Here is a 27,201-nt window from a genome sequence, read left to right as displayed (position 1 = left end):
CTCTACAGAGGAAGGACCTCCACCCCGCCACAATCCAAAGAATAAACACCAGCCTCTCCCGGGACTGTGCCCTGTGACCCAATGTACACCTGGCCCACCATCCCACCCTCGAACTGGACTGTCTCTATGACCATGTTCACTTGTACAGGGAGACAGTCCCCACCACCCCACCCTCGATCTGGACTGTCTCTATGACCATGTTCACCTGTACAGCGAGACAGTGCCCACCACCCCACCCTCGATCTGGACTGTCTCTATGACCATGTTCACCTGTACAGGGAGACAGTCCCCACCACCCCACCCTCGATCTGGACCGTCTCTATGACCATGTTCACCTGTACAGGGAGACAGTCCCCACCATCCCACCCTCGATCTGGACTGTCTCTATGACCATGTTCACCTGTACAGGGAGACAGTCCCCACCATCCCACCCTCGATCTGGACTGTCTCTATGACCATGTTCACCTGTACAGGGAGACAGTCCCCACCATCCCACCCTCGATCTGGACTGTCTCTATGACCATGTTCACCTGTACAGGGAGACAGTCCCCATCCTCGATCTGGACCGTCTCTATGACCATGTTCACCTGTACAGGGAGACAGTCCCCACCACCCCACCCTCGATCTGGACTGTCTCTATGACCATGTTCACCTGTACAGGGAGACAGTCCCCACCACCCCACCCTCGATCTGGACTGTCTCTATGACCATGTTCACCTGTACAGGGAGACAGTCCCCACCATCCCACCCTCGATCTGGACTGTCTCTATGACCATGTTCACCTGTACAGGGAGACAGTCCCCACCACCCCACCCTCGATCTGGACTGTCTCTATGACCATGTTCACCTGTACAGGGAGACAGTCCCCACCACCCCACCCTCGATCTGGACTGTCTCTATGACCATGTTCACCTGTACAGGGAGACAGTCCCCACCATCCCACCCTCGATCTGGACTGTCTCTATGACCATGTTCACCTGTACAGGGAGACAGTCCCCACCACCCCACCCTCGATCTGGACTGTCTCTATGACCATGTTCACCTGTACAGGGAGACAGTCCCCATCTTTGCCAAGACTCTCAAGGAGGTCACTTTAAACCGCAGTCCGACAATTAACTTTAACTTACGGATGAGCCCCCACTTGTCACAGGCCGGCTCATAGCCTGTGGGGAGGGGACGTGAAGAACAGGTCTAGGCTAATCAAAACATGTTCTTTATTGTAAAACAAAACTATTAACTTTAAACTAAGAAAAAGGAATGAGGTGTGGAAGTATTATAATGTAAGGTGTATGTAAAGTGCATGGATGCGTGAATCTGTGTGGGTGAATGAGTGAAAACTATGCAAAACTACAAAATAACAAACAAAACAGGTTCATACCTGGAGGAGCGGAGAGAGAGAGAGAGAGAGAGAGGTGATATTAGTGACAGTTTAAATACTCTGATCCCAGGTGACTCCGATCACTAACGACCCTCCTCTGCCTGCAGGAGGAACCGCCCCTGCAATGCAGAGGAGGAACCGTGACACTCTCCACCCAGGAACAGCGGAGCAATCTCCACCCCACCGAGACAACACCCCGGACCAGCACCCTGGACCCCCCAGCCACGACCACAGCACCACCAACCTCAATGCCGACCACAGCCAGCGCAGCACAGACCACCCCAGCCCAGCTTCAGACCCACCCAGACGAGGCCCACCCCTCCTGCCCCCCACCGCAGACCCACACCTGGAGGAGCCACAGCCCAGCAGGCAGAGCTACGCACAGGCTGTGAGAGGAGCAACTGGCCCAGCACCAACCAACCAAATGAGTGACATCAAACAAATGCTGACATGTGATAGGTCGAGGGTCATGGTAAGATGAGCACAAGAACTCCACCCTCCTCACACTACACCCACCCAAGTAGCATGACACAAAACCTTAAAACGATAAACAAATCACAATTGCATAAGAAGAGTTTACGTTAATTGAAAAATCCTATTTTAATAGTTCTTGTAGGATTGTGAGTGTTTGTCTCATTTTGAAGGTAAAGAACAAAGTTATGAAATCTTTTTAGAAACCCAGACTTCCTGAAATAAATTGCTGATGTTGATATTGTAGTACTACAGGAAACACGGTGCGGAGGTGATGTTTCCACTGGCTGTCCACTAGGTTATAGGGAGAGAATTCTACCATCCACTAAATTAAAAGGAATCAGACAGGGCACAGACTCAGGGCAGGGCAGAGACTCAGGACAGGGCAGGGACTCAGGACAGGGCAGGGACTCAGGACAGGGCAGGGACTCAGGACAGGGCAGGGACTCAGGACAGGGCAGGGACTCAGGACAGGGCAGAGACTCAGGGCAGGGCAGAGACTCAGGGCAGGGACTAATCGAATTGATCAATATACCCCCTGTATATAGCCTCCACATTGACTCTGTACCGGTACCCCCTGTATATAGCCTCCACATTGACTCTGTACCGGTACCCTGTATATAGCCTCCACATTGATTCTGTACCGGTACCCCCTGTATATAGCCTCCACATTGTACTGGTACCCCCCTGTATATAGCCTCCACATTGTACTGGTACCCCCTGTATATAGCCTCCACATTGACTCTGTACCGGTACCCCCTGTATATAGCCTCCACATTGACTCTGTACCGGTACCCCCTGTATATAGCCTCCACATTGACTCTGTACCGGTACCCCCTGTATATAGCCTCCACATTGACTCTGTACCGGTACCCCCTGTATATAGCCTCCACATTGACTCTGTACTGGTACCCCCCTGTATATAGCCTCCACATTGTACTGGTACCCCCTGTATATAGCCTCCACATTGACTCTGTACCATAACACCCTGTATATAGCCTCCACATTGACTCTGTACCGGTACCCCCTGTATATAGCCTCCACATTGTACTGGTACCCCCTGTATATAGCCTCCACATTGACTCTGTACTGGTACCCCCTGTATATAGCCTCCACATTGACTCTGTACCGGTACCCCCTGTATATAGCCTCCACATTGACTCTGTACCGGTACCTCCTGTATATAGCCTCCACATTGACTCTGTACCGGTACCCCATGTATATAGCCTCCACATTGACTCTGTACTGGTCCCCCCTGTATATAGCCTCCACATTGACCGTACCGGCTGTACCGACTGTACCGTAACACCCGTAGGTCTACTACACCTGTTGTATTCAGCATTTCACTGTAAGGTCTACTACACCTGTTGTATTCAGCATTTCACTGTAAGGTCTACTACACCTGTTGTATTCAGCATTTCACTGTGAGGTCTACTACACCTGTTGTATTCAGCATTTCACTGTAAGGTCTACAACACCTGTTGTATTCAGCATTTCACTGTGAGGTCTACAACACCTGTTGTATTCAGCATTTCACTGTAAGGTCTACAACACCTGTTGTATTCAGCATTTCACTGTGAGGTCTACTACACCTGTTGTATTCAGCATTTCACTGTGAGGTCTACTACACCTGCTGTATTCGGCATCATGTGACTAATAACATTGGATTACAGGGTGACACACAACGCGATGGAGACGCAGGACTATTACTTACATCACTATGGTCATTGTTCATCTTCCTCGCCAACACATGGTGAAGAAGCAATTACCTACCAACTCTTTTAGGGCCCGTATTGTCTTATAGATATTTGATCAATTATTTATTGTCAAAATAGAGGTTTGGCAAACCTTTAATAGATTAATTAAATGAAACAATCTACAGAGTAGCCCTGATGTGAATTTCCCTGTGTACAATATGGTCTCCCGATCCTGATTCTGTTGCACATCTGCACATCTGTGCAACAGAATCAGGTACTATTATCAATAGGTAGTAAGCTGATTCTGTTGCACAGATAGCTTTCAAGCTTTTGAACATTGTTGAGGACACTCAGACCCAGCAGGCTGTGGACAGACCAGTGGGGTGTTTAGTAGAGAATTCTATAAAAGGCTCAGCCAGCTCTGTGATGTTGAGGACAGGATAGATGACAGAGGAGAAAAATAATTCCAAACTCTCGTTGTTGCATTTCGAAAGCCCTGTGTCAGCGGGGAGGGGGAAGCTTCGGAGACGTTACCCAAGGATATTTCATTCATAATGGCCCCCGAGCAAAGGAAAAGCTATGAAATATGCCCTCAAGACAACCAATGTCAGTTTTCAAGTGTCTGAATGTTCAGTTTGAAAGGGTGTGTGTGTGTGAATGTGTGTTAATGATTAGTTGTGAGAGTTCCTGTTTACCTTGGCGGGGCCCAGTTGTGTCTGGTGCAGTCCAGGAGGGTGCCGACATAGGTCTTGTTTCTCCAGGTCACGTTAACTACCAGCATGCCTGGGAACAGAGAGAGGGAGAGAAGGAATGATGATCACAGAGGAACTGTCATCATGTCTTCCTTCATCAGTCAAGGGGTGTAAACCCATCCTGCCTTCTAGTGAGTCCGAGCCACTGTGCTCCCTGCCTCTGCACTGCTCTGAGCTTTTCATCTGGTTATTTATAAGAATAAGATATATATATATAGATATATATAGAATAAGAATAATTGAACACTTAATGAAGAGTGATATTAGCATAGCATGATATTAGCATAGCATGATATTAGCATAGCATGACAACTTTCATCCCAAATACTGTCAGCATGGACAGTATAGGCTAGTAAATAGGGAACTCCCCATACCAAGGTGCCGATACGTTATGGACTGCGATTCTCGCGATACGTACTGCGATTCTCACGATACGTATTGCGATTCAATACTGTGATTTTATTGAGATTCGATGTTCCAAACATATGTCTGCTGCCGATGGACGAGAGAGAGAGAGAGAGAGAGAGAGAGAGAGGGGAGAGAGAGAGAGAGAGAGGAGAGAGAGAGAGAGAGGAGAGAGAGAGAGAGGAGAGAGAGACAGAGACAGAGAGAGAGAGGAGAGAGAGAGAGGAGAGAGAGAGAGACAGAGACAGAGACAGAGACAGAGAGAGAGAGATGTGAGAAAACAAGTTTTGATCAGTCAGGGAAATAAAATGTGCTAAACACAAATTGGCTTTCTGTTTTGAAAAGACGGAGAACAAGAAACCTACTGGAGTTTTGGTGCAGGTACAGCCGACTAGCACAAAAATAATATTGAGATATTGTCAAAATGATACGATGTATCGTCAAAAATAATATCCTGATATGTAACTACCGATCCCCCCCCCCCCCCATCACTACTAGTAAACATAAAACTGTGTACTGGAATCGGTCATACTAATCAAATCAAATCAAATATTATTAGTCACATGCGCCGAATACAACAGTGAAATGCTTACTTAGTTTCAAAGATTAAAAAAAAATACAGATAAGAATAAGAAATAAAAGTAACAAGTAATTAAATTAAAATAACAATAGCGAGACTACAGTGCCTTGCGAAAGTATTCGGCCCCCTTGAACTTTGCGACCTTTTGCCACATTTCAGGCTTCAAACATAAAGATATAAAACTGTATTTTTTTGTGAAGAATCAACAACAAGTGGGACACAATCATGAAGTGGAACGACATTTATTGGATATTTCAAACTTTTTTAACAAATCAACAAAAAAAAATTGGGCGTGCAAAATTATTCAGCCCCCTTAAGTTAATACTTTGTAGCGCCACCTTTTGCTGCGATTACAGCTGTAAGTCGCTTGGGGTATGTCTCTATCAGTTTTGCACATCGAGAGACTGAAATTTTTTCCCATTCCTCCTTGCAAAACAGCTCGAGCTCAGTGAGGTTGGATGGAGAGCATTTGTGAACAGCAGTTTTCAGTTCTTTCCACAGATTCTCGATTGGATTCAGGTCTGGACTTTGACTTGGCCATTCTAACACCTGGATATGTTTATTTTTGAACCATTCCATTGTAGATTTTGCTTTATGTTTTGGATCATTGTCTTGTTGGAAGACAAATCTCCGTCCCAGTCTCAGGTCTTTTGCAGACTCCATCAGGTTTTCTTCCAGAATGGTCCTGTATTTGGCTCCATCCATCTTCCCATCAATTTTAACCATCTTCCCTGTCCCTACTGAAGAAAAGCAGGCCCAAACCATGATGCTGCCACCACCATGTTTGACAGTGGGGATAGGGGTTCAAGGTGATGAGCTGTGTTGCTTTTACGCAAAACATAACGTTTTGCATTGTTGCCAAAAAGTTCAATTTTGGTTTCATCTGACCAGAGCACCTTCTTCCACATGTTTGGTGCACAAGGTGGCTTGTGGCAAACTTTAAACGACACTTTTTATGGATATCTTTAAGAAATGGCTTTCTTCTTGCCACTCTTCCATAAAGGCCAGATTTGTGCAATATACGACTGATTGTTGTCCTATGGACAGAGTCTCCCACCTCAGCTGTAGATCTCTGCAGTTCATCCAGAGTGATCATGGGCCTCTTGGCTGCATCTCTGATCAGTCTTCTCCTTGTATGAGCTGAAAGTTTAGAGGGACGGCCAGGTCTTGGTAGATTTGCAGTGGTCTGATACTCCTTCCATTTCAATATTATCGCTTGCACAGTGCTCCTTGGGATGTTTAAAGCTTGGGAAATCTTTTTGTATCCAAATCCGGCTTTAAACTTCTTCACAACAGTATCTCGGACCTGCCTGGTGTGTTCCTTGTTCTTCATGATGCTCTCTGCGCTTTTAACGGACCTCTGAGACTATCACAGTCCAGGTGCATTTATACGGAGACTTGATTACACACAGGTGGATTGTATTTATCATCATTAGTCATTTAGGTCAACATTGGATCATTCAGAGATCCTCACTGAACTTCTGGAGAGAGTTTGCTGTACTGAAAGTAAAGGGGCTGAATAATTTTGCACGCCCAATTTTTCAGTTTTGATTTGTTAAAAAAGTTTTAAATATCCAATAAATGTCGTTCCACTTCATGATTGTGTCCCACTTGTTGTTGATTCTTCACAAAAAAATACAGTTTTATATCTTTATGTTTGAAGCCTGAAATGTGGCAAAAGGTCGCAAAGTTCAAGGGGGCCGAATACTTTTGCAAGGCACTGTATATACCTGGGGGGTACCGGTACAGAGTCAATGTGGAGGCTATATACAGGGGGTACCGGTACAGAGTCAATGTGGAGGCTATATACAGGGGGTACCGGTACAGAGTCAATGTGGAGGCTATATACAGGGGGTACCGGTACAGAGTCAATGTGGAGGGTATATACAGGGTGTTACGGTACAGAGTCAATGTGGAGGCTATATACAGGGGGTACCGGTACAGAGTCAATGTGGAGACTATTTACAGGGGGTACCGGTACAGAGTCAATGTGGAGGCTATATACAGGGGGTACCGGTACAGAGTCAATGTGGAGGCTATATACAGGGGGTTCCGGTACAGAGTCAATGTGGAGGCTATACACAGGGGGGTACCAGTACAGAGTCAATGTGGAGGCTATATACAGGGGGTACCGGTACAGAGTCAATGTGGAGGCTATATACAGGGGGTACTGGTACAGAGTCAATGTGGAGGCTATATACAGGGGGTACCGGTACAGAGTCAATGTGGAGGCTATATACAGGGGGTACCAGTACAGAGTCAATGTGGAGGCTATATACAGGGGGTACCAGTACAGAGTCAATGTGGAGGCTATATCCAGGGGGTACCGGTACAGAGTCAATGTGGAGGCTATATCCAGGGGGTACCAGTACAGAGTCAATGTGGAAGCTATATACAGGGGGTACCAGTACAGAGTCAATGTGGAGGCTATATACAGGGGGTACCGGTACAGAGTCAATGTGGAGGCTATATACAGGGGGTACCGGTACAGAGTCAATGTGGAGGCTATATACAGGGGGTACCAGTACAGAGTCAATGTGGAGGCTATATACAGGGGGTACCGGTACAGAGTCAATGTGGAGGCTATATAAAGGGGGTACCGGTACAAAGTCAATGTGGAGGCTATATACAGGGGGTACCAGTACAGAGTCAATGTGGAGGCTATATACAGGGGGTACCGGTACAGAGTCAATGTGGAGGCTATATACAGGGGGTACCGGTACAGAGTCAATGTGGAGGCTATATACAGGGGTACCGGTACAGAGTCAATGTGGAGACTATATACAGGGGGTACCAGTACAGAGTCAATGTGGAGGCTATATACAGGGGGTACCAGTAGAGTCAATGTGGAGACTATATACAGGGGGTACCAGTAGAGTCAATGTGGAGACTATATACAGGGGGTACCAGTAGAGTCAATGTGGAGACTATATACAGGGGGTACCGGTACAGAGTCAATGTGCGGGGCACTGGTTAGTCGAGGTAATTGAGGTAGAGAGGAGCAGCGGTGTAACAGAGGAGTGCCAAGTCTAGGCCTCTTGGACCTAGACTTGGCGCTCCGGTACCGCTTGCCATGCGGTAGCAGAGATAACAGTCTATAACTAGGGTGGCTGGAGTCTGACAATTTCTAGGGCCTTCTTCTGACACCGCCTGGTACAGAGGTCCTGGATGGCAGGAAGCTTGGACCAAGTGATGTACTGGGCCGTTCGCACTACCCTCTGTAGTGCCTTGCGGTCGAAGAACGAGCAGTTGCCGTACCGGGCAGTGATGCAACCAGCCACAATGCTCTCGATGGTGCAGCTGTAGAACCTTTTGAGGATCTGAGGACCCATGCCAAATCTTTTCAGTCTCCTGAGGGGGAATAGGTTTTGTCGTGCCCTCTTCACGACTGTCTTGGTGTGCTTGGACCATGTTAGTTTGTTGGTGACGTTGAGGGAGAGGCTGTTGGCCTGGCACCACACAGCCAGGTCTCTGACCTCCTCCCAATAGGCTGTCTCGCCGTTGTCGGTGATCAGGCCTACTACCACTGGTGTGTCATCTGAAAACTTAATGATGGCGTTGGAGATGTGCCTGGCTGTGCAGTCATGAGTGAACAGGAAGTACAGGAAGGGACTGAGCACGCACCCCTGAGGTGCGCCTGTGTTGAGGATCAGTGTGGTGGATGTGTTGTTACCTATCCATACCACCTGGGGGTGGCCCATCAGGAAGTCCAGGATCCAGTTGCAGGGGGAGGCATTTAGTCCCAGGAACCTTAACTTATTGATGAGCTTTGAGGGCACTATTGTGTTGAACGTTAAGCTGTTGTCAATGAATAGCATTCTCACATAGGTGTTCCTTTTGTGCAGGTGGGAAAGGGCAGTGTGGAGTGCAATAGAGATTGCATTGTCTGGGGATCTGCTGGGGCAGTATGCAAATTGGGGTGGGTCTATCTAGGGTTTCTGGGATAATGGTGTTGATGTGAGCCATGATCAGCCTTTCAAAGCACTTCATGGCTACAGACTTGAGTGCTACGGGCCGGTAGTCATTTAGGCAGGTTGCCTTAGTGTTCTTGGGCACGGGCACTATGGTGGTCTGCTTAAAACATGTTGGTATTACAGACTGGACAGGGAGAGGTTGAAAATGGTAGTGAAGACACTTGCTAGTTGGTCAGCGCATGCTCGCAGCACACGTCCTGGTAATCTGTCTGGCCTTGTGAATGTTGACCTGTTTAAAAGTCTTACTCACGTCGGCTGCGGAGAGCGTGATCACACAGTCTTCCGGAACAGCTGGTGCTCTCATGCATGTTTCAGTTTTATTTGCCTCGAAGCGAGCATAGAAGTAGTTTAGCTTGCCTAGTAGGCTCGTGTCACTGGGCAGCTCTCGGCTGTGCTTCCCTTTGGAGTCTGTAATGGTTTACTGGCCCTGCCACATCTGACGAGCATCAGAGTCGGTGTAGTACGATTCCATCTTAGTCCTGTATTGACTCTTTGCCTGTTTGATGGTTCGTCAAGGGCATAGCGGGATTTCTTATAAGCGTCCGGGTTAGAGTCCCGCTCCTTGAAATCGTCAGCTCTAACCTTTAGCTCAGTGTGGATGTTGCCTGTAATCCATGGCTTCTGGTTGGGGTATGTACTCATGGTCACTGTGGGGATGACGTCATCGATTGATGAAGCCAATGACTGACGTGGTGTACTCCTCAATGTCATTGGAGGAATCCCGATACATATTCCAGTCTGTGCTAGAAAAACAGTCCTGTAGTTTAGCATCTGCTTCATCTGACCACTTTTTTATTGATCTAGTCACTGGTGGTTTCTGATCAGTTTTTACTTGTAAGCAGGAATCAGGAGGATACAATTATGGTCAGCTTTGCCAAATGGAGGGCGAGGGAGAGCTTTGTACGTGTCTCTGTGTGTGGAGTAAAGGTGGTCCAGAGTTTTTTTCTTCTATGGTTGCACATTTAACATGCTGATAGAAATTTGGTAAAACAGATTTAAGTTTCCCTGCATTAAAGTCCCAGGCTACTAGAAGCGCCGCCTATGGGTGAGCGATTTCCTGTTTGCTTATGACAGAATACAGCTCATTCAATGCTGTTTTAGTGCCAGCCTCTGACTGTGGTGGTATGTAAACAGCTACGAAAAATACAGATATTAGCTCTAGGTAGATAGAATATCTCATGATAAGATGTAGACCGCAATAGCTCGAGACTTCCTTAGATATCGTGCACCAGTTGTTATTTACAAAAATACATAGTCCACCATCCCTTGTCTTACCAGACGCTGCTGTTCTATCCTGTCGATACAGCGTATAACCAGCCACCTGTATGTTGACAGTGTCGTCGTTCAGCCACGACTCCATGAAGCGTAAGATATTACAGTTTTGAATGTCCCGTTGGTAGTTTAATCTTGTGCGTAGGTCATCGATTTTATTCTCCAAAGATTGAACTTTTGCTAGCAGAATGGAAGGAAGTGGGGGTTTATTCGATTGCCTACAAATTCTCAGAAGACAGCCCACCCTCCGGCCCCTTTTTCTCTGCCTCCTCTTCACGCAAATCATGGGGATCTGAGCCTGTTCCCGAGAAAGCAGTATATCATTCACGTCAGGCTCGTCAGCCTCTTGAAGCTAGGGGGCACTATTTTTATGTTTGGAAAAATAACGTTCCCAAAGTAAACGGCCTATTTCTCAGGACCAGATATTACAATATGCATATAATTGACAGATTAGGATAGAAAACACTAAAGTTTCAAAAACTGTCAAAATATTGTCTGTGAGTATAACAGAACTGATATTGCAGGCAAAAACCTGAGGAAAATCAAACCAGGAAGTGGCTTCTATTTTAAAAACTCCATGTTCCATAGCCTGCTTTTGCTCCATTTAAAGGGATATCAACCAGATTCCTTTTCCTATCGCTTCCTCAAGGTGTCACCAGTCTTCAGACATAGTTTCAGGCTTTTATTTTGAAAAATTAGCGAGAAAGATAACATTGCGTCAGGTGTTCGCATGAGTTTTGCTCATGCAACAGAGTTTGGGCAGCCATGGCCTCTCCCTCTCCTACTGAAAAAGACAGTTGCGGTTTATATATTATCGATTATATATTTTAAAAACAACCTGAGGATTGATTATAAAAAACATTTGACATGTTTCTGTGGACATTACCGATACTATTTGAAATTTTCGTCTGCATTGTCGTGACCGCTCTGTAGATTTCTGAACATAACGCGCCAAACAAACTGAGGTATTTTGGATATAAAAATAATCTTTATGGAACAAAAGGAACATTTATTGTGTAACTGGAAGTCTCGTGAGTGAAAACATCCGAAGATCATCAAAGGTAAGCGATTAATTTGACTGCTTTTCTGATTTTCGTGACCAAGCTACTTTGATGCTAGGTGTTCATATTGTTTTGTCGAGTGATCGATAAACTTACACTTACAAGCAACGCTTGGATTGCTTTCGCTGTAAAGCATATTTTCACAATCTGACACGACAGGTGGATTAACAAAAGGCTAAGCTGTGTTTTGCTATATTGCACTTGTGATTTCATGAATATAAATATTTTTAGTAATATTATTCTGCAATTGCAATTGTTGTTGATGACAATTATCCCGCTAAAGGGATGGGTAGCGTCAAGAAGTTAAAGGAGAAAAAAAAAGGATTCTCCCGGTCCATGGTGAGTAATCGCAGTCCTGATGTCCAGAAGTTATTTTCGGTCATAAGAGACGGTAGCGTCAACATTAGGTAAAAAAATAAGTTAAAACCCCCCCGCAAATAAAGGAACATAAAAACACAATCTTTTCAGGAAACGTAAAACGTCTGTCTTCTTCTCCGGCTCCATTGGTTTCCTATTAATTCCCCAAGAGAAAAGACGGCACCAAGCAACATTCAGGTCAATCTCAGAGTATTGAATAGAAAAGGTGCAGCTGTTCAGTATTCAGCACGCTGGTTTTGGGGTTGGAACTGCACACACACACACACACACACACACACCCCTCCCGCCTCCATTAGAACAGAGCCGTTCCTGATTACAGAGGCTGGGAGCAGCACAGTACACTGACAGACAGCCATTTGTATGCAGCTGAGTGAGGGATGAAGGAGGAGGAGAAACAGAGTGGTGTTGTCCTCCAGCTGACATTGCTGCCTGCAGACTGCAGAGGCTCCACAGGAAAATAAAAAAAAGGTTTATTTTTGTGTCGGGGAAGGAAACAGCTGAGGCATATGAAAGAGTTCCCTGGTTGCCAGAGCCCAGGTCTGTCGCCTTCAATTTGTCTCCCGAATGGTTTGTGCATCGGGCTGACAGACACTTTGATACTAGCAGAGCGAGAGGAAGTGGAGAAGTGAGGCTCGACTCGTCTGTGTGACTGGCTGCTGAGAGAGACTGTCATACCCTTATTCGACCACTAGGTGGCAGTTGGTATCACAGGATGAGCTTCCAAAGAAACACACACACACACACACACTCACTCACTCAGACAGTCCATTTTCATTGAGACATTCCCTCAGGGGCTTTGGCTTTCATAATTGACCTGAACTCAGTCAGCCGACAGTTTTGCCTTAGAAGCTTCTCTCAAATATCAGTCACAATGATTGTGTTTACACAGCACACTGCAGATAATGTTGCTTAACTCAAGTGCAGAATATTGGTTTGGTTTCAAGAAAGGGAGTATGTACCATTAACTCAAAAGCCTATAGCTGTCCAACACTTTACAACCGTTCTGATAGATTTGAACTGTCAGAGCAGTAAAAACATCAATAGAACCAAAGTTAACGGCACAACAGTGAGAAGAAAAATAGTGCGAGACAAGCCTTTCAAACAAACGATGATCAACTTGCGTGACTTCACGTTTAGGCAGACAGAACAGCTTTGGGAGCAATTATCCCATTTGCCAAAAGTTAGTATGACATCAGTACATTGTTGGAAAGGTAACCATTAGGCCTACCACTGAAAATGAACCTGAGTTACATTGGTGGAAGAGAAAATGAACCTGGGTTCCATTGTCTGGGTAAGGTGGAAGAGAAAATGAACCTGGGTTCCATTGTCTGGGTAAGGTGGAAGAGAAAATGAACCTGGGTTCCATTGTCTGGGTAAGGTGGAAGAGAAAATGAACCTGGGTTCCATTGTCTGGGTAAGGTGGAAGAGAAAATGAACCTGGGTTCCATTGTCTGGGTAAGGTGGAAGAGAAAATGAACCTGGGTTCCATTGGAGGAAGAGAAAATGAACCTGGGTTCCATTGGAGGAAGAGAAAATGAACCTGGGTTCCATTGGAGGAAGAGAAAATGAACCTGGGTTCCATTGTCTGGGTAAGTTGGAAGAGAAAATTAACCTGGGTTCCATTGTCTGGGTAAGGTGGAAGAGAAAATGAACCTGGGTTCCATTGTCTGGGTAAGGTGGAAGAGAAAATGAACCTGGGTTCCATTGTCTGGGTAAGGTGGAAGAGAAAATGAACCTGGGTTCCATTGGAGGAAGAGAAAATGAACCTGGGTTCCATTGGAGGAAGAGAAAATGAACCTGGGTTCCATTGGAGGAAGAGAAAATGAACCTGGGTTCCATTGTCTGGGTAAGGTGGAAGAGAAAATGAACCTGGGTTCCATTGTCTGGGTAAGGTGGAAGAGAAAATGAGCCTGGGTTTCATTGGTGGAAGAGAAAATGAACCTGGGTTCCATTGTCTGGGTAAGGTGGAAGAGAAAATGAACCTGGGTTCCATTGTCTGGGTAAGGTACAAGAGAAAATGAACCTGGGTTCCATTGTCTGGGTAAGGTGGAAGAGAAAATGAACCTGGGTTCCATTGTCTGGGTAAGGTGGAAGAGAAAATGAACCTGGGTTCCATTGTCTGGGTAAGGTGGAAGAGAAAATGAACCTGGGTTCTATTGTCTGGGTAAGGTACAAGAGAAAATGAACCTGGGTTCCATTGTCTGGGTAAGGTACAAGAGAAAATGAACCTGGGTTCCATTGTCTGGGTAAGGTGGAAGAGAAAATGAACCTGGGTTCCATTGTCTGGGTAAGGTGGAAGAGAAAAATGAACCTGGGTTCCATTGTCTGGGTAAGGTGGAAGAGAAAAATGAACCTGGGTTTCATTGGTGGAAGAGAAAAGGAACCTGGGTTCCATTGGAGGAAGAGAAAATGAACCTGGGTTCCATTGGAGGAAGAGAAAATGAACCTGGGTTCCATTGTCTGGGTAAGGTGGAAGAGAAAATGAACCTGGGTTCCATTGTCTGGGTAAGGTGGAAGAGAAAATGAACCTGGGTTCCATTGTCTGGGTAAGGTGGAAGAGAAAATGAACCTGGGTTCCATTGTCTGGGTAAGGTGGAAGAGAAAATGAACCTGGGTTCCATTGTCTGGGTAAGGTGGAAGAGAAAATGAACCTGGGTTCCATTGTCTGGGTAAGGTGGAAGAGAAAATGAGCCTGGGTTCCATTGGAGGAAGAGAAAATGAACCTGGGTTCCATTGTCTGGGTAAGGTGGAAGAGAAAATTAACCTGGGTTCCATTGGAGGAAGAGAAAATGAACCTGGGTTCCATTGGAGGAAGAGAAAATGAACCTGGGTTCCATTGGAGGAAGAGAAAATGAACCTGGGTTCCATTGTCTGGGTAAGGTGGAAGAGAAAAATGAACCTGGGTTCCATTGTCTGGGTAAGGTGGAAGAGAAAATGAACCTGGGTTCCATTGTCTGGGTAAGGTACAAGAGAAAATGAACCTGGGTTCCATTGTCTGGGTAAGGTGGAAGAGAAAATGAGCCTGGGTTCCATTGGAGGAAGAGAAAATGAACCTGGGTTCCATTGTCTGGGTAAGGTGGAAGAGAAAATGAACCTGGGTTCCATTGTCTGGGTAAGGTGGAAGAGAAAATGAACCTGGGTTCCATTGTCTGGGTAAGGTGGAAGAGAAAATGAACCTGGGTTCCATTGTCTGGGTAAGGTGGAAGAGAAAATGAACCTGGGTTCCATTGGAGGAAGAGAAAATGAACCTGGGTTCCATTGGAGGAAGAGAAAATGAACCTGGGTTCCATTGTCTGGGTAAGGTGGAAGAGAAAATGAACCTGGGTTCCATTGTCTGGGTAAGGTACAAGAGAAAATGAACCTGGGTTCCATTGTCTGGGTAAGGTGGAAGAGAAAATGAGCCTGGGTTTCATTGTCTGGGTAAGGTGGAAGAGAAAATGAACCTGGGTTCCATTGTCTGGGTAAGGTGGAAGAGAAAATGAGCCTGGGTTCCATTGGAGGAAGAGAAAATGAACCTGGGTTCCATTGTCTGGGTAAGGTGGAAGAGAAAATTAACCTGGGTTCCATTGGAGGAAGAGAAAATGAACCTGGGTTCCATTGTCTGGGTAAGGTGGAAGAGAAATGAACCTGGGTTCCATTGTCTGGGTAAGGTGGAAGAGAAAATGAACCTGGGTTCCATTGTCTGGGTAAGGTGGAAGAGAAAATGAACCTGGGTTCCATTGTCTGGGTAAGGTGGAAGAGAAAATGAACCTGGGTTCCATTGTCTGGGTAAGGTGGAAGAGAAAATGAACCTGGGTTCCATTGTCTGGGTAAGGTGGAAGAGAAAATGAGCCTGGGTTCCATTGGAGGAAGAGAAAATGAACCTGGGTTCCATTGGAGGAAGAGAAAATGAACCTGGGTTCCATTGGAGGAAGAGAAAATGAACCTGGGTTCCATTGTCTGGGTAAGGTGGAAGAGAAAAATGAACCTGGGTTCCATTGTCTGGGTAAGGTGGAAGAGAAAATGAACCTGGGTTCCATTGTCTGGGTAAGGTACAAGAGAAAATGAACCTGGGTTCCATTGTCTGGGTAAGGTGGAAGAGAAAATGAGCCTGGGTTCCATTGGAGGAAGAGAAAATGAACCTGGGTTCCATTGTCTGGGTAAGGTGGAAGAGAAAATGAACCTGGGTTCCATTGTCTGGGTAAGGTGGAAGAGAAAATGAACCTGGGTTCCATTGTCTGGGTAAGGTGGAAGAGAAAATGAACCTGGGTTCCATTGTCTGGGTAAGGTGGAAGAGAAAATGAACCTGGGTTCCATTGGAGGAAGAGAAAATGAACCTGGGTTCCATTGGAGGAAGAGAAAATGAACCTGGGTTCCATTGTCTGGGTAAGGTGGAAGAGAAAATGAACCTGGGTTCCATTGTCTGGGTAAGGTACAAGAGAAAATGAACCTGGGTTCCATTGTCTGGGTAAGGTGGAAGAGAAAATGAGCCTGGGTTTCATTGTCTGGGTAAGGTGGAAGAGAAAATGAACCTGGGTTCCATTGTCTGGGTAAGGTGGAAGAGAAAATGAACCTGGGTTCCATTGTCTGGGGAAGGTGGAAGAGAAAATGAACCTGGGTTCCATTGTCTGGGTAAGGTGGAAGAGAAAATGAACCTGGGTTCCATTGTCTGGGGAAGGTGGAAGAGAAAATGAACCTGGGTTCCATTGTCTGGGTAAGGTGGAAGAGAAAATGAACCTGGGTTCCATTGTCTGAGTAAGGTACAAGAGAAAATTAACCTGGGTTCCATTGTCTGGGTAAGGTGGAAGAGAAAATGAGCCTGGGTTTCATTGTCTGGGTAAGGTGGAAGAGAAAATGAACCTGGGTTCCATTGTCTGGGTAAGGTGGAAGAGAAAATGAACCTGGGTTCCATTGTCTGGGTAAGGTGGAAGAGAAAATGAACCTGGGTTCCATTGTCTGGGTAAGGTGGAAGAGAAAATGAACCTGGGTTCCATTGTCTGGGTAAGGTGGAAGAGAAAATGAACCTGGGTTCCATTGGAGGAAGAGAAAATGAACCTGGGTTCCATTGGAGGAAGAGAAAATGAACCTGGGTTCCATTGGAGGAAGAGAAAATGAACCTGGGTTCCATTGGAGGAAGAGAAAATGAACCTGGGTTCCATTGTCTGGGTAAGGTGGAAGAGAAAATTAACCTGGGTTCCATTGTCTGGGTAAGGTGGAAGAGAAAATGAACCTGGGTTCCATTGTCTGGGTAAGGTGGAAGAGAAAATGAACCTGGGTTCCATTGTCTGGGTAAGGTACAAGAGAAAATGAACCTGGGTTCCATTGTCTGGGTAAGGTGGAAGAGAAAATGAGCCTGGGTTTCATTGTCTGGGTAAGGTGGAAGAGAAAATGAACCTGGGTTCCATTGTCTGGGTAAGGTGGAAGAGAAAATGAACCTGGGTTCCATTGTCTGGGTAAGGTGGAAGAGAAAATGAACCTGGGTTCCATTGTCTGGGTAAGGTGGAAGAGAAAATGAACCTGGGTTCCATTGTCTGGGTAAGGTGGAAGAGAAAATGAACCTGGGTTCCATTGTCTGGGTAAGGTGGAAGAGAAAATGAACCTGGGTTCCATTGTCTGGGTAAGGTGGAAGAGAAAATGAACCTGGGTTCCATTGTCTGGGTAAGGTGGAAGAGAAAATGAACCTGGGTTCCATTGTCTGGGTAAGGTGGAAGAGAAAATGAACCTGGGTTCCATTGTCTGGGTAAGGTGGAAGAGAAAATGAACCTGGGTTCCATTGTCTGGGTAAGGTACAAGAGAAAATCAAGCGCTCTGCCAATTCCATGTCATTTTCTCAGGCACGCACATGTTATTTCAAATGGCAGGAAATGCTGAGGTTCAACACCGGAGCCTCGTAAAGGAAGTCAATAGTCTGTGCCAAGACATTAAACATCTGATTCTGTCCATTAAATACTACTCATGTAAGTCCCTGAAATCACATAACTGCTTTGAGGAGGTGAGGGAAGTCCCCAAATTCACATATATGAATGGTAAAACACAGGTGAAGATTGAAGTGTGTGAGCTGTGTGTATGAATGTAGCCTAGTCTGTGTGAAGTGTGTGTATGAATGTAGCCTAGTCTGTGTGAAGTGTGAGAGCTGTGTGTGTGAATGTAGCCTAGTCTGTGTGAAGTGTGTGTATGAATGTAGTCTAGTCTGTGTGAAGTGTGTGTATGAATGTAGTCTAGTCTGTGTGAAGTGTGAGAGCTGTGTGTGTGAATGTAGCCTAGTCTGTGTGAAGTGTGTGTATGAATGTAGTCTAGTCTGTGTGAAGTGTGTGTATGAATGTAGTCTAGTCTGTGTGAAGTGTGAGAGCTGTGTGTGTGAATGTAACCTAGTCTGTGTGAAGTGTGAGAGCTGTGTGTATGAATGTAACCTAGTCTGTGTGAAGTGTGAGCGCTGTGTGTGTGAATGTAGTCTAGTCTGTGAAGTGTGAGAGCTGTGTGTATGAATGTAGCCTAGTCTGTGAAGTGTGAGCGCTGTGTGTATGAATGTAGTCTAGTCTATGTGAAGTGTGAGCGCTGTGTGTATGAATGTAGTCTAGTCTGTGAAGTGTGAGTGCTGTGTGTATGAATGTAGTCTAGTCTATGTGAATGTAACCTAGTCTGTGTGAAGTGTGAGAGCTGTGTGTATGAATGTAACCTAGTCTGTGTGAAGTGTGAGCGCTGTGTGTGTGAATGTAGTCTAGTCTGTGAAGTGTGAGAGCTGTGTGTATGAATGTAGCCTAGTCTGTGAAGTGTGAGCGCTGTGTGTATGAATGTAGTCTAGTCTATGTGAAGTATGAGAGCTGTGTGTATGAATGTAGTCTAGTCTGTGAAGTGTGAGTGCTGTGTGTATGAATGTAGTCTCGTCTATGTGAAGTGTGAGTGCTGTGTGTATGAATGTAGTCTAGTCTATGTGAAATGTGAGCGCTGTGTGTATGAATGTAACCTAGTCTGTGTGAAGTGTGAGAGCTGTGTGTATGACTGTAGTCTAGTCTGTGTGAAGTGTGAGAGCTGTGTGTATGAATGTAGTCTAGTCTGTGTGAAGTGTGAGCGCTGTGTGTATGAATGTAGTCTAGTCTGTGTGAAGTGTGAGCGCGGTGTGTATGAATGTAGTCTAGTCTGTGTGAAGTGTGAGAGCTGTGTGTATGAATGTAGTCTAGTCTGTGTGAAGTGTGAGAGCTGTGTGTATGAATGTAGTCTAGTCTGTGTGAAGTGTGAGCGCTGTGTGTATGAATGTAGTCTAGTCTGTGTGAAGTGTGAGTGCTGTGTGTATGAATGTAGTCTAGTCTATGTGAAGTGTGAGAGCTGTGTGTATGAATGTAGTCTAGTCTATGTGAAGTGTGAGCGCTGTGTGTATGAATGTAAACACAGCACCAGTAAGAAGTGGTAAAAAGGCCACACAGTGTTGCTTTCAGACAGTTGTGGAAAAAGTACCCAAATATACATACACAAAAGTAAATTGTTTAAAATTCCTTATATTAAGCAAATGTTTTTAATTTACGGATAGCCAAGAGGCAACACTAAGAATGTGCTTAGTGAGTCTGTGAGTCCGCCAGATCAGAGGCAGTAGAGATGACCAGGGATGTTCTCTTGATTAGTGCAGTAGAGATGACCAGGGATGTTCTCTTGATTTAGTGCGTGAATTGGAAAATGTTCCTGTCTTGCTAAGCATCAAAATGTAACGAGTACTTTTGGTTGTCAGGAAAAATGTATGGAGTAAAATGTAGAAGTTGTCAAAAATAGAAATAGTAAATAAAGTACAGAAAAACGACTTATGTCGTACTTTAAAGTGTTTTTTAGGGCTAGCGTTAGCCTAGCGTTAGCCTAGTGTTAGCCTAGTGTTAGCCTAGCGTTAGCCTAGCGTTAGCCTAGCTTCAGCAGGTGACCCACCACAAGAGCACTGGGGAGTTTGACAAGAAAACAAATCAGCTCCCTCACTCACTTCCACACACAACCACCAGGCACTGAACCCCCACTACACACAACCCCCAGGCACTGAACCCCCACTACACACAACCCCCAGGCACTGAACCCCCACTACACATAACCACCAGGCACTGAACCCCCACTACACACAACCCCCAGGCACTGAACCCCCACTACACACAACCCCCAGGCACTGAACCCCCACTACACATAACCCCCAGGCACTGAACCCCCACTACACACAACCCCCAGGCATTGAACCCCCACTACACACAACCACCAGGCATTGAACCCCCACTACACACAACCACCAGGCATTGAACCCCCACTAAACACAACCACCAGGCACTGAACCCCCACTACACACAACCCCCAGGCATTGAACCCCCACTACACACAACCCCCAGGCATTGAACCCCCACTACACACAACCCCCAGGCACTGAACCCCCACTACACACAACCCCCAGGCATTGAACCCCCACTACACATAACCACCAGGCATTGAACCCCCACTACACACAACCCCCAGGCACTGAACCCCCACTACACATAACCACCAGGCATTGAACCCCCACTACACACAACCCCCAGGCACTGAACCCCCACTACACATAACCACCAGGCATTGAACCCCCACTACACACAACCCCCAGGCATTGAACCCCCACTACACACAACCACCAGGCATTGAACCCCCACTACACACAACCACCAGGCATTGAACCCCCACTACACACAACCACCAGGCATTGAACCCCCACTACACACAACCACCAGGCATTGAACCCCCACTACACACAACCACCAGGCATTGAACCCCCACTACACACAACCCCCAGGCATTGACCCCCCACTACACATTAGAGGTCGACCGATTATGATTTTTCAACGCCGATACCGATCATTGGAGGACCAAAAAAAAGCCGCTACCGATTAATCGTCCGATTTATATTTATATATATATTTGTAATAATGACAATTACAACAATACTGAATGAACAATGAACACTTATTTTAACTTAATATAATACATAAATAAAATCTATTTAGTCTGAAATAAATAATGAAACATGTTCAATTTGGTTTAAATAATGCAAAAACACAGTGTTGGAGAAGTAAGTAAAAGTGCAATATGTACCATGTAAAAAAGCTAACGTTTAAGTTCCTTGCTCAGACCATATGAAAGCTGGTGGTTCAATATTCCCAGTTAAGAAGTTTTAGGTTGTAGTTATTATAGGAATTATGACACGTTGACTATTTCTCTCTATAACATTTGTATTCCACATATCTTTGACTATTGGATGTTCTTATAGGCACTATAGTATTGCCAGCCTAATCTCGGGAGTTGATCGGCTTGAAGTCATAAACAGCGCTGTGAATCAAACATTGCAAAGAGCTGCTGGCAAACACAGTAAAGTGCTGTTTGAATGAATGCTTACGGGCCTGCTGGTGCCTACCACCACTCAGTCAGACTGCTCTATCAAATATCAAATCATAGACTTAAATATAATATAATAAACACAGAAATATGAGCCTTAGGTCATTAACATGGTAAAATCCGGAAACTATCATTTAGAAAACAAAACGTTTATTCTTTCAGTGAAATACGGAACTGTTCCGTATTTTATCTAACGGGTGGCAAACCTAAGTCTAAATATTGCTGTTACATTGCACAACCTTCAATGTTATGTCATAATTATGTACAATTCTGGCAAATTAGCTTGCAACGAGCCAGGCGGCCCAAACTGTTGCATATACCCCGACTCTGTGTGCAATGAACGCAAGAGAAGTGACACAATTGTCATAGTTAATATTGCCTGCTAACATGAATTTCTTTTAACTAAATATGCAGGTTCTGTGTATTGATTTTAAGAAAGGCATTGATGTTTATGGTTAGGTACAATGGTGCAACGATTGCGCATTTGTTAAATCATCACCCATTTGGCAAAGTTGAAGTAGGCTGTGATTCGATGATAAATTAACTCCATTGGGAATTGGGAGGAAGAGAAAATGAACCTGGGTTCCATTGGAGGAAGAGAAAATGAACCTGGGTTCCATTGTCTGGGTAAGGTGGAAGAGAAAAATGAACCTGGGTTCCATTGTCTGGGTAAGGTGGAAGAGAAAATGAACCTGGGTTCCATTGTCTGGGTAAGGTACAAGAGAAAATGAACCTGGGTTCCATTGTCTGGGTAAGGTGGAAGAGAAAATGAGCCTGGGTTCCATTGGAGGAAGAGAAAATGAACCTGGGTTCCATTGTCTGGGTAAGGTGGAAGAGAAAATGAACCTGGGTTCCATTGTCTGGGTAAGGTGGAAGAGAAAATGAACCTGGGTTCCATTGTCTGGGTAAGGTGGAAGAGAAAATGAACCTGGGTTCCAATGTCTGGGTAAGGTGGAAGAGAAAATGAACCTGGGTTCCATTGGAGGAAGAGAAAATGAACCTGGGTTCCATTGTCTGGGTAAGGTGGAAGAGAAAATGAACCTGGGTTCCATTGGAGGAAGAGAAAATGAACCTGGGTTCCATTGGAGGAAGAGAAAATGAACCTGGGTTCCATTGGAGGAAGAGAAAATGAACCTGGGTTCCATTGTCTGGGTAAGGTGGAAGAGAAAATGAACCTGGGTTCTATTGTCTGCGTAAGGTGGAAGAGAAAATGAGCCTGGGTTTCATTGGTGGAAGAGAAAATGAACCTGGGTTCCATTGTCTGGGTAAGGTGGAAGAGAACATGAACCTGGGTTCCATTGTCTGGGTAAGGTACAAGAGAAAATGAACCTGGGTTCCATTGTCTGGGTAAGGTGGAAGAGAAAATGAACCTGGGTTCCATTGTCTGGGTAAGGTGGAAGAGAAAATGAACCTGGGTTCCATTGTCTGGGTAAGGTGGAAGAGAAAATGAACCTGGGTTCCATTGTCTGGGTAAGGTACAAGAGAAAATGAACCTGGGTTCCATTGTCTGGGTAAGGTGGAAGAGAAAATCAAGCGCTCTGCCAATTCCATGTCATTTTCTCAGGCACGCACATGTTATTTCAAATGGCAGGAAATGCTGAGGTTCAACACCGGAGCCTCGTAAAGGAAGTCCATAGTCTGTGCCAAGACATTAAACATCTGATTCTGTCCATTAAATACTACTCATGTAAGTCCCTGAAATCACATAACTGCTTTGAGGAGGTGAGGGAAGTCCCCAAATTCACATATATGAATGGTAAAACACAGGTGAAGATTGAAGTGTGTGAGCTGTGTGTATGAATGTAGCCTAGTCTGTGTGAAGTGTGTGTATGAATGTAGCCTAGTCTGTGTGAAGTGTGAGAGCTGTGTGTGTGAATGTAGCCTAGTCTGTGTGAAGTGTGTGTATGAATGTAGTCTAGTCTGTGTGAAGTGTGAGAGCTGTGTGTATGAATGTAGTCTAGTCTGTGTGAAGTGTGTGTATGAATGTAGTCTAGTCTGTGTGAAGTGTGAGAGCTGTGTGTATGAATGTAGTCTAGTCTGTGTGAAGTGTGAGAGCTGTGTGTGTGAATGTAGCCTAGTCTGTGTGAAGTGTGTGTATGAATGTAGTCTAGTCTGTGTGAAGTGTGAGAGCTGTGTGTGTGAATGTAACCTAGTCTGTGTGAAGTGTGAGAGCTGTGTGTATGAATGTAACCTAGTCTGTGTGAAGTGTGAGCGCTGTGTGTGTGAATGTAGTCTAGTCTGTGAAGTGTGAGAGCTGTGTGTATGAATGTAGTCTAGTCTGTGAAGTGTGAGCGCTGTGTGTATGAATGTAGTCTAGTCTATGTGAAGTGTGAGCGCTGTGTGTATGAATGCAGTCTAGTCTGTGAAGTGTGAGTGCTGTGTGTATGAATGTAGTCTAGTCTATGTGAAGTGTGAGCGCTGTGTGTATGAATGTAGTCTAGTCTATGTGAAGTGTGAGCGCTGTGTGTATGAATGTAACCTAGTCTGTGTGAAGTGTGAGAGCTGTGTGTATGACTGTAGTCTAGTCTGTGTGAAGTGTGAGAGCTGTGTGTATGAATGTAGTCTAGTCTGTGTGAAGTGTGAGCGCTGTGTGTATGAATTTAGTCTAGTCTGTGTGAAGTGTGAGCGCTGTGTGTATGAATGTAGTCTAGTCTGTGTGAAGTGTGAGAGCTGTGTGTATGAATGTAGTCTAGTCTGTGTGAAGTGTGAGAGCTGTGTGTATGAATGTAGTCTAGTCTGTGTGAAGTGTGAGCGCTGTGTGTATGAATGTAGTCTAGTCTGTGTGAAGTGTGAGTGCTGTGTGTATGAATGTAGTCTAGTCTATGTGAAGTGTGAGAGCTGTGTGTATGAATGTAGTCTAGTCTATGTGAAGTGTGAGCGCTGTGTGTATGAATGTAACCACAGCACCAGTAAGAAGTGGTAAAAAGGCCACACAGTGTTGCTTTCAGACAGTTGTGGAAAAAGTACCCAAATATACATACACAAAAGTAAATTGTTTAAAATTCCTTATATTAAGCAAATGTTTTTAATTTACGGATAGCCAAGAGGCAACACTAAGAATGTGCTTAGTGAGTCTGTGAGTCCGCCAGATCAGAGGCAGTAGAGATGACCAGGGATGTTCTCTTGATTAGTGCAGTAGAGATGACCAGGGATGTTCTCTTGATTTAGTGCGTGAATTGGAAAATGTTCCTGTCTTGCTAAGCATCAAAATGTAACGAGTACTTTTGGTTGTCAGGAAAAATGTATGGAGTAAAATGTAGAAGTTGTCAAAAATAGAAATAGTAAATAAAGTACAGAAAAACGACTTATGTCGTACTTTAAAGTGTTTTTTAGGGCTAGCGTTAGCCTAGCGTTAGCCTAGTGTTAGCCTAGCGTTAGCCTAGCTTCAGCAGGTGACCCACCACACGAGCACTGGGGAGTTTGACAAGAAAACAAATCAGCTCCCTCACTCACTTCCACACACAACCACCAGGCACTGAACCCCCACTACACATAACCCCCAGGCACTGAACCCCCACTACACACAACCCCCAGGCACTGAACCCCCACTACACACAACCCCCAGGCACTGAACCCCCACTACACACAACCCCCAGGCACCGAACCCCCACTACACACAACCCCCAGGCACTGAACCCCCACTACACACAACCCCCAGGCACTGAACCCCCACTACACATAACCCCCAGGCACTGAACCCCCACTACACACAACCCCCAGGCACTGAACCCCCACTACACACAACCCCCAGGCACTGAACCCCCACTACACACAACCCCCAGGCACTGAACCCCCACTACACATAACCACCAGGCATTGAACCCCCACTACACACAACCACCAGGCACTGAACCCCCACTACACACAACCCCCAGGCACTGAACCCCCACTACACACAACCCCCAGGCACTGAACCCCCACTACACATAACCACCAGGCACTGAACCCCCACTACACATAACCACCAGGCATTGAACCCCCACTACACAACCACCAGGCACTGAACCCCCACTACACACAACCCCCAGGCACTGAACCCCCACTACACACAACCCCCAGGCACTGAACCCCCACTACACACAACCCCCAGGCACTGAACCCCCACTACACACAACCCCCAGGCACCGAACCCCCACTACACACAACCCCCAGGCACTGAACCCCCACTACACACAACCCCCAGGCACTGAACCCCCACTACACATAACCCCCAGGCACTGAACCCCCACTACACACAACCCCCAGGCACTGAACCCCCACTACACACAACCCCCAGGCACTGAACCCCCACTACACACAACCCCCAGGCACTGAACCCCCACTACACATAACCACCAGGCATTGAACCCCCACTACACACAACCACCAGGCACTGAACCCCCACTACACACAACCCCCAGGCACTGAACCCCCACTACACACAACCCCCAGGCACTGAACCCCCACTACACATAACCACCAGGCACTGAACCCCCACTACACATAACCACCAGGCATTGAACCCCCACTACACAACCACCAGGCACTGAACCCCCACTACACACAACCCCCAGGCATTGAACCCCCACTACACACAACCCCCAGGCACTGAACCCCCACTACACACAACCACCAGGCACTGAACCCCCACTACACACAACCACCAGGCATTGAACCCCCACTACACACAACCCCCAGGCATTGAACCCCCACTACACACAACCCCCAGGCATTGAACCCCCACTACACACAACCACCAGGCACTGAACCCCCACTACACACAACCACCAGGCACTGAACCCCCACTACACACAACCCCCAGGCATTGAACCCCCACTACACACAACCCCCAGACACTGAACCCCCACTACACACAACCCCCAGGCATTGAACCCCCACTACACATAACCACCAGGCATTGAACCCCCACTACACACAACCCCCAGGCACTGAACCCCCACTACACATAACCACCAGGCATTGAACCCCCACTACACACAACCACCAGGCATTGAACCCCCACTACACACAACCCCCAGGCACTGAACCCCCACTACACATAACCACCAGGCATTGAACCCCCACTACACACAACCCCCAGGCATTGAACCCCCACTACACACAACCACCAGGCATTGAACCCCCACTACACACAACCACCAGGCATTGAACCCCCACTACACACAACCACCAGGCATTGAACCCCCACTACACACAACCACCAGGCATTGAACCCCCACTACACACAACCACCAGGCATTGAACCCCCACTACACACAACCACCAGGCATTGAACCCCCACTACACACAACCACCAGGCATTGAACCCCCACTACACACAACCCCCAGGCATTGACCCCCCACTACACATTAGAGGTCGACCGATTATGATTTTTCAACGCCGATACCGATCATTGGAGGACCAAAAAAAAGCCGCTAACGATTAATCGTCCGATTTATATTTATATATATATTTGTAATAATGACAATTACAACAATACTGAATGAACAATGAACACTTATTTTAACTTAATATAATACATAAATAAAATCTATTTAGTCTGAAATAAATAATGAAACATGTTCGATTTGGTTTTAATAATGCAAAAACACAGTGTTGGAGAAGTAAGTAAAAGTGCAATACGTACCATGTAAAAAAGCTAACGTTTAAGTTCCTTGCTCAGACCATATGAAAGCTGGTGGTTCAATATTCCCAGTTAAGAAGTTTTAGGTTGTAGTTATTATAGGAATTATGACACGTTGACTATTTCTCTCTATAACATTTGTATTCCACATATCTTTGACTATTGGATGTTCTTATAGGCACTATAGTATTGCCAGCCTAATCTCGGGAGTTGATCGGCTTGAAGTCATAAACAGCGCTGTGAATC

At 45.9% G+C, this 27,201-nt stretch overlaps 1 protein-coding gene across 6 annotated transcripts in view; it reads right to left on the bottom strand.

The window, feature by feature from the left end:
* Window positions 1-27,201, bottom strand: part of LOC139406369 (zinc finger protein 609-like) — a 195,207-nt gene that overhangs the window by 11,585 nt on the left and 156,421 nt on the right. For all 6 annotated transcript variants that reach the window (XM_071148895.1, XM_071148896.1, XM_071148900.1 and 3 more), the window contains one exon: window positions 4,242-4,329. In XM_071148895.1, the coding sequence (XP_071004996.1) occupies window positions 4,242-4,329 (88 nt within the window). The remainder of the gene's footprint in view (window positions 1-4,241; window positions 4,330-27,201) is intronic.

Source organism: Oncorhynchus clarkii, chromosome 4 (assembly GCF_045791955.1).
Source record: "Oncorhynchus clarkii lewisi isolate Uvic-CL-2024 chromosome 4, UVic_Ocla_1.0, whole genome shotgun sequence".
Classification (NCBI taxonomy): Eukaryota; Metazoa; Chordata; class Actinopteri; order Salmoniformes; family Salmonidae; genus Oncorhynchus; species Oncorhynchus clarkii.
The sequence above is the reverse complement of the archived record's forward strand: the minus strand, read 5'-3'. Positions and strand labels throughout refer to the sequence as shown.